General features: G+C 32.8%; 1 protein-coding gene across 1 annotated transcript; it reads left to right on the top strand.

The window, feature by feature from the left end:
- The first annotated feature begins 3,798 nt into the window (after positions 1–3,798).
- On the top strand, positions 3,799–5,690 carry LOC143621171 (dof zinc finger protein DOF1.4-like). The gene has a single exon (XM_077092679.1). It carries the CDS (start codon positions 4,145–4,147, stop codon positions 5,111–5,113), a length of 969 nt encoding a protein of 322 aa, XP_076948794.1. The 5' UTR covers positions 3,799–4,144; the 3' UTR covers positions 5,114–5,690.
- The last annotated feature ends 3,515 nt before the right edge of the window (positions 5,691–9,205 follow it).

Raw genomic sequence — 9,205 nt, forward strand, 5'->3', positions numbered from 1 at the left:
AGAAATACAACCTTAAACCTTAATCTGAATACACACAAATTGCATACCGGCCCCGTGGTAATCCAATGAAGGAAGACCGACATCTTTGTGATCTTTGCGCGATTTAATCTTGAGGGTGTCCGGGTCTTATCATCAGTGGACCTTTGGGCCGACGATGGTATTCCCCTGGAAATGGAGATAACTTTGAGACAGTTGAGGGCTCCGTACAGTTAGTTTGAGCTTAATGGTGGTGGCCTTTTGCCAATAGGTCACTCCGTACAAAGTATCTAGACATTTCTCTGTTTATTGGCCGTTATTATTTTTTTTTTATCAATTATTGGTTTAGAAATTATGCATTCAAGATTCATTAATAACAACATATCAATATTTTTAAATGATAGTATATACTCAAAACAAATAAAAATCAAGTTATAACATGATAAAGACAAATTTTTGTTAACGTAGGCGAAAATTCTGTTAGTAACTACCGAAATGTGTTACTATCTACATATGTATATGGTCGTCCACTAAGTTCCTGTTTTACCACTTGCTACGTCATGTCCCTTTCGTTGGAAGGTTCACCATGATCACCATATATACATAATCCCCCCATACACATATATATGTGTACGTCTATACATGTGTATATGTACAAGTACACACATATCTGTATGACACTTATAGGTCAACTGTGGATAGTGGCTTAATGGCTGGTTTTTGTAACTTACCACCTAGAAAACAAATGAAAATATCGTTTTAATAATAATATCGAAAAGAATTACTGAATATACAATAATTTACAAGTTTAGTGTGGTAAAGCCCCTATCGAACCACTTTACGGATCCTATTGATAAGTTTTTTATTTTTCTTTTTTAGACTCAGCTTGTAATAAACGTAATGAAAACCTATCGAACGTGAATTTTGTTTTAGTTACGTTACGATGCCGAACGGGACTAGAACCGACCGAATTCTCATCGACTCACCGCGTTTTGTTTTAGTTTCAGTACCATAACGAAAACGGACTGAATGCTAATTTTTGTTTTTAGTTCCGTTACCGTAACGAATATGACGAAAACTGACTGATTTGCATAGACTCAACCGCCTCAACGCTCGGGATCGATTATGGTTGGGTTTTAACAATGATCGAGCTTTACCGACGCCACGCCATTGATCGACCCCCAATTTTTATAATTTTTTCGTTTTATTTTTGTCTTAGTTCTGTACAATAACACACGTAACTGAAACCGGCCGAATTCGCTTCGACTTTCCGTATCAACGCTTGGCTTTTACCACCGTCCGGGTTTTACCAACCTGTTGCGCCGAGAAAAACAGTAGTTATATATATTTTATACGAACTAAAAATCATCTTAAAATTTGTTAATTCTAGTTTCATGGGTTCTTAATTTAGCTAATCTTACTTTTATAGATCTTTTAATCATAATTATAGTGATTTATAGCCTTTTCTCAAGGAACAATAACAAATTCTTGTAAGTTATTTCTATAACAAATCCTTGTAAGTTATTTCTATAGTTATTTAAGAAAGAAGACTTAATGATCTAATAGCCTAGTGGTATGACGTTCGACTTTTCAAAAGTGAAATTGCGTTTTTAAACTTTTGCGAATACAAGGTTAGATGAACTTTAGATGAAAATACGAACCGTCAATAACCACATGTTAGTTCTTAAAAATTGAGTCAGTTATAAGGGAGAGAAATCAAATAATTTGGTTTTAAATTCCGTTACATAATGTCCATGATATAAAAGGCTAAGTAGAGTAGTAGTAGCTAGTATGGTATTATTGTTTCATTATTAATATTTAGTTCTAACGAATTAAAGAGTTAACTGCTAAAATAATTTATTGTTTCATTGTTAAGTAATGGTGTAGGGGCCTCCGATTCTTTTCCTTTTCCTGCTACGGAATTGCTTTAAATTTAAATTTATAAATATACAATCGAGCAAATTTTTATTTTATTTTTTATAAAAGACGTTTTGAAAGCTTTATAGGATAAAAGAATTAAACCGAAAATAAATATCAAGATTAGTAACAACTTTCTTAAAGGTGTTTGAAATCGCTTATTAGTTCTAGACCTGACTCAATTAGGTTTTTCCACAATCTCATAATTCCCAAATATTCATTAGTTCCTATATCTCTACTAGGGGTGTATGTGGTCCGGTTTTTAGGTCAAACCGTAACCAAACTGTTAGTAACGGTTTTTTATCTTCAAAAACCAAAACCGAACCGTTGAAAGTTATAACCGAACCAAACCGTTACTAACGGTTTGGTTTCACAGTTTAGGTTTATTAGTCTTCGTTATATGAAAATCAGTTGTCACTCTGACTGCCATAAAATTACATCTATGTTTTTATTTGAATCAAACAACTAGGAGAACAATAGTAGTGTAATGACTAGTTTATAAGTCTTGAAGTAACTGCAATGTATAAGGAATAAAAACTCAGTAAAGGATTAACAACAAACAAATGATATTGTCAAAGCTAAAATGATATTGTCAAATTTATACCAGTACATTCCAAATAAACTACTAACCTTAGATTTATTTTAGTTAAACCCATTATAAACAACACACAAATGAATATAAAACATATATGAAAATCTAAAATATATATTGTCAAAACTAACGGTCCGGTCCGATTATATAGGCCGGTTACCGCTATAAACCGTAAACCAAACCGTTTGTTACGGTTTAAAAATTCTAAAACAAACCGACCGAAAGTTAAACAAAAAAACCGACCGCAAAACCAAATCGATGTCCGGTTTAGCCGGTTTCACGGTTTAAAATCAAACCATGAACACCCCTAATCTCTACAATCTGACTGTCTCCTAGTTTCACTAGACTTTTACATACATCCTTAGGTAAACTAGTTGTGTTAATATATGGTAACACGGTAGTGGTCCTTGCGGACGTAATCTAGACAAATAACCTCTGAATTTTCAGATTAAGTAAATGGTATATTAAATTTAATAATGTAAACAAATGATAACACGGTAGTGGTCCTTGTGGATGTAATCTAGACCTTTAATCACTTGAACCTAATTAATTAAAGATGCCTCAATTTACTGAAATTAAACAACCTCCTTCAAGGTTGCAATATTAATCATACGTACTCTTTGTCTTCTTTCTCTTGTATCCATGCATGAATCCAATTTCTTAGAAAATGAAAATTAACAACTGATAATTAATATGGTCTATAATAAATATAAAGATGGTACACATTTTCTCTTCCCAATTCATGTGAAAATAGACGATTGCATGTAGAAAATCACGTACAATATTTGTATAATTTATGCCTGACAAAATGTATAAAAGATTCACACTCACAAACATGTAAAGATAAAACAAAATTGCATGACAACATATATAACCAAATTTTGTACATTTTTAGGTGTAATAATTTTTAACATTTTATCCGTTATTTAATTATAAAGTTGACACTCTCGAGCCGTTTAAAGTGGTCCAAATCGTTAAAACTTCACAACTAAAAATTAGGTTGGGTTCCATCACAGTCCAAAACACGACATGAAATAATCGTGTTTAATTCTACAGATCGACCCACTAACCCATTATAATATGTTTTAACCTATTTTTTACAACCTGCCAAGGCGTTTACAACTTGATTAATATTACAAATCGATCTGTTTTACACATTTAAATAAATGGATTAAGGTTGATGTTCTTGACATGAATAAAAATATAGATAGTATATATTAGGATTAAACAATTCAATCAACTCCACAACCCTTCATATCTTACAAGTTAAAAAAACTTTTTGAGAAAGAGTTAAAAAACTCTTTGTTTTAGGTTTTTGTTGTATATATATTTATTTCATTGAATCCTTTTAAACTGAGTATTTTATTCACCATGAGGGTTTTGAAGAATAGTCGGATACCCATGCCTACAACTCGTAACGAGTGGCCACAAGTTCTCTCACTGTCTCAATTATTAAGTCTTTAGACAACAAAACATGACCCATGTCTTTTGTTTTCTAGCATTTGGAAAGAGTATCTATCCCTATCTCCATCTTCTTCTTGCTTTCCATCAAATTCCTGATCACAAACCAAAACAAAAGACACTGCAAAATTCTTTCCATTTTTGTTTTTAATTTTCACAACATTTTTAGCACTAGATTGGTCACAAGAATATGACTTGATGGCTTCTCAAGTTCACATAATGGAGAAACCAATTCCGCTTCATCCGCAAAAGCAACATCAACAGCAACAACAGAAATCACATGACGCATTAAAGTGTCCGCGATGTGATTCATCAAACACGAAATTTTGTTACTACAACAATTACAGTTTGTCCCAACCAAGACATTTTTGTAAAGCTTGTAAGAGGTACTGGACCCGAGGTGGTACCTTGAGGAATGTCCCAGTGGGTGGTGGCTGCAGGAAGAACAAACGAGTCAAGCGGCCAATGGCCGCTTCTGTTCATGTTCCTGCAGCCACCACACCACAGGTTAACCGTCAAAGAAACCCTAACCCTAATACTAATCTTGATCAAAATCCCATCCCATCTTCTACTACTACAAATAGTAACCATCATCTCAACCCTTTGTTTAATTATGGGTTACTTTCCCAAAACCCTAATTATCCAAGATTTGATCATACTAGGGTTTCTAGTGTAAACGAAACGCCTGTTGTTTCCGGGTATGACCGTCTTCAACCTCATATGAATGCATCCGGATTAGTGTTTTCGTCTTCGGGTTCAAGTTCGGTTATGGCTAATCATGGTCATAATATTAATCAAAATTTAACCTTTTCAAGCTACAACTCATCCATGTATGGTGGTGGTTCAAGTTCTAGCTCCACTAGTGCTCCAACCATAGCTTCTCTCTTAGCTTCAAGCCTTAACCAACAACAAAGATTCATGGGATTCGCAACATACGATGGTGGTTCGATGGTTAAAGATCTGAAATCCGACGAAACACAAAACATTTTGGAATGGAATAGAATGAATACTAACAATTTTCATGACCGAATTAAGAATGGTCAAATTGAAGGTGTTGTTTCTTCTGATCCAAGTTCCATTTTATGGGATACTGAAGGGGGAGGTTGGCTTGATCCGAGTATTAATAATATTAATAACATCGGTTCTTCGGTTCCTTCCTTGATTTAATCCATAAAACCTCTACAGAATTTAGTCTCTCATCCGGTTTCTGATCTGTTTTTTCGGTTAACTTTCGTTTGTTTAATTAGTTAGTATAGGAAACATTCATGCCAAAGGTAATTTGATGGATGGGAGGGGATTGGATCGGAGCGATCATGTCAGCTAGCAAACTTATAATATCAATTCCAGCATCTTCAATTTTACATGAACAAGGCTGGAAATTAAATAAAAGACCGGTTTGCGCTGAGAGGAACCTCGGATCCTCTTCGTCTCGTCGGCCCAAGTTCGGTCATCAAGCAAGCAAGCAATAAATTACCAACAAGAATTTGGGTTCAGTTTCAATACTTCTGGTGTGTTCTTCTATCTTTTCTTTTATATACAAGTATCTATGCTTCATATAAATTAGGGTTTGTGGTGGTTTTGTGATGAGGTGGATATATTTCAATAGTTTTTGTATTTTTTTTATGGATTAAGAGGGAAAGAGTGGGGGTATATTGGCATAGAAGAGAGTGGGATATGTTTAATTTTTAATCTTACTTTGTAAGGTAATATTTAGTTTGAATTTTATTTTTATATATCTTGTTCATTGTGCTCATCTTTTTGTTTTGCTACATTTATGGTTTTTGAATATTGATTGATATGATAGTATTATTCTTCTATTATTACTTCATAAAAGTAGCATTGATGCAACACTACATAACACAAAATTATTAATCTGATTAATGTAAATGACATGTTTTATCTCTCACAGTATAATATTAGGACACAAATTTTCTAATTAAAAGTAATGGTGGTTGACATATCTGATGTGTTTATATGAGTTAACCAGGAATCTTGAGACCTGCTGGGAACATGTCTCAGTTGAACTTTATTAGATTCTTTAAACTGTCTCTTGGAATGTGGATCACAAGTATGATGCATTTCAGCTTTGGGTTATGTTCCATGCAATCAATTAGTTGGTAAAACAAATTCATATATGCTATAATATAAAGTAGATAAGGTTTTGAGTTTTGAGATTAAAAATTTTAATGGTAAGGTTTGAGTTTTGAGATTTTTTTTCAATGGAAGTTGGCCATTGAAAAAAGTGAGAGGGAGTGAGCGATGTAAACGTGACAAAGAGAAAGAATGGTTGCAAATTGTGGCCACTGACTTTATCCAGACAAAGTCAATATCTGTAAGTGGACGTGAGAGAAAAGATGCACAGTCCGTTGGAGATAAAAGGGAAACCCAAGGTTCGTGGAACAAGCTTCGGACTATCTGACGTGAAGACTTCTTAAGGTTTTGAGTTTTGAGATTCTTTTAAATGAAAGTTTGTAACTTCGTTAGTAGCATAATTAGGTTTTTGGCTTCATGGACGTTTAGATGGAAGAGAGAAGGAGCGAGAGATGCAAACATGATGAGGAGAGAAAATGGCTACAATTTGAGGCCACATTTTGTGAGAGAACAACTTCGTCGATTTGTAAGATGACCAGAGTGAGAGAAAATTAGATGTGCGTTCATTGCTTAGGAAAAGGACGAAATAAGGTGCTTGGGACATATTTCGGATATTGTTTGGCATGAAGACGTCCGCAACTCTCCTGACGGTAAATAATCTCACGTGTACAACACATTCCAACTCTATACATAAAATTTAAAAACCCTTAGGGAAAATTAACTCTTCTCTTAATTGGTATGCATTGTGATATTGTTGTATAAGTCCTTGTGGTCCAAGTCTACCTTCTTAAATCTGTTCATGTGCAACCCAATGAACTCTCTTTCTTAAAGCTGTTATTGCACGTGACTCTTCCACTCATGTCGAAAAACTTTAGTGAAAATATAACATAGTTATCTAACCTCTTAGTAACAAGGTTATAAAATGATATCATCTTACAGAGTCTATTTATCATAATATTTTAATTAGTGGTGTTGCTATGAATCATGATTTTGTTATTAGAAAGACTTGTTATCACTTATGAGCATTTTGATATTATTCAAGGACAAAAATGATTTGTGTATTATTATTATTATTATTATTCATTGTAAATTAATTTACATCACAAGTTTAGAATAGAAAAAGGGTTAGCTTTATGCTCGTGCATGTTTTGTGTGTGATGCTTTAGCTTTTGTGTGGAGCATGATGACGATCAAACATCTGTGCACCGAAGGTACAGGATATATTGTGTTGTATTTTTAAAACCATTTTGTGTACATGTACATGTTATAACATATATTAAAGTTGGCTGTCGATAGTTTAACAAAACAATTGTTGGTGAAAGCAAACATATCCTCCAATATCTATTTTTCTATATTTTTTTTGTGATTAGAAAAAAGAATTATTAATTTGAATTGAAATTGATTTGGAGAATGAGACGTGTGAGTTTTAAAAAATAAGTAATAAACTTAGAATATGATGTGTTTAAGTTAAATGATAATTAAGATGGACACATCAGAGATGGATTGTGAATGCTCTGAAAGTAAACACCTTCATATTTAAATGACTCAGATCCTTTGTTTGCAACTTAAGTTTCCAAGTAAGTATATTTTTATCAAATATACCTAGTAAACTGTTGCAAAAATCGCTCCTAGGCGTCAAATATTCGACGAATAATTCCCGAGTACTCCCCGACTTGGCCGATTACTCACAACTCCTCAGTCGACCTAGGTGGTAGCGCCTAACGACTTCTATAAACATGGGCCTAGCATCTTAGTTATATTTATATCTGAACTGTGTAGACTGTTAGCGAAGTCTTGCTTAGAATGAATAAAATGCAGTTTTAACATAATTCGATTGAGCACGTCTTGTAATTTATATTGCACAATGTTATATAATCGATCAGATTTGTATACTTTTGTGTGATAGCAACTTTTAGATTACTCAGTGGAACAACTTATGAGTGATCACCCAAGATTGATCAAACATTGAAGATTTTACTATGTTTGAAGTTTAATTAGATGTGGTGCAATTGCTTTAACAATAGTTGAAAACCAAACGGTCAAAAATAATATCAAAAATATCCTGTAATATGTTTCACTATAAGCGTCTTATGTTTTAATTCTTTTGCTTGTTATAAAACACACTTATTATATACTAAAATAAATCATACTAATCCTATTCAAACTAATTTAACATACACATTCAAACAAACTAAATAAACTTGCTAAACGTTCAAAAACCTATTAACCACATCTAAACTTTCAAACTATCAATTAAATTAAATCTAACACTTTAACCCCTTCAACTTTCTTTTTAACTCGTTTCAAGATTATCTCTCCCCACTAAATACATAACATATAAATCCATAAGTTCAAACAACTTGGGAAAACAATACTACAAGAAAGCTTCAAATATATATTAATTGTGACTCAAAGACTAGTCCAAACAGACGAAAACCGAGAACTCCCTTAACATATCATAAAGATACAGATGGATATTATTGCAAAAGAAACACATTCAAGCTGGACAAAAATATATCAAAGTCTAGAGGTGTGTTAGTTTATTCATATATAGTAACTTATAAGGCAACTACATGTCATGGTAGTTTCAAATTAAGCTAGTTAACCAACTGCAGCCTCTTCTCTAAGGGGTGCAAATGGTACAAAGTCTCTTGTAACTTGCTGGACTCCTTGCGTTTTGTAAGTTGCCATTTTTTCTTTTAATTAATGATATTGGCCGTTCAAAAAAAAAACTAATATGAATAAACAAAGTGTGGCGAATTTGTATAATCTATAAGAAACATAAAAATTATATTTACCAATACATGTTCAATATTTTTCAAGTGTTCATTTGTCACAAAACATTTATAGGAATATTCCCTCAAAGGGTGTTGGCCTGTATTTCCAAAAACAAAAACAAAAACAAATTTATCTATATATCTTAAACTTAGATTACAGAAACATGGTATAGCAAGCAAAGAACATAAATTAATTTGGTGATAATTAATTTTATCTATTATTCATGCAGTTGATGTGTAAGCAATGTGTTCTATCATGTGTGTATATATATATATATATATATATATATATATATATATATATATATATAATTCCACAACATTCTCATTTCAAGAACAAAATCAGTTGTCTCCCAACAATAAGTAAAAAAGCAATATTACAGACGTTACA

This window comes from Bidens hawaiensis, unplaced genomic scaffold (assembly GCF_021521415.1).
Source record: "Bidens hawaiensis isolate Kalapana, Puna unplaced genomic scaffold, B.hawaiensis_p1.1 tig00002772_1, whole genome shotgun sequence".
Lineage (NCBI taxonomy): Eukaryota > Viridiplantae > Streptophyta > Magnoliopsida > Asterales > Asteraceae > Bidens > Bidens hawaiensis.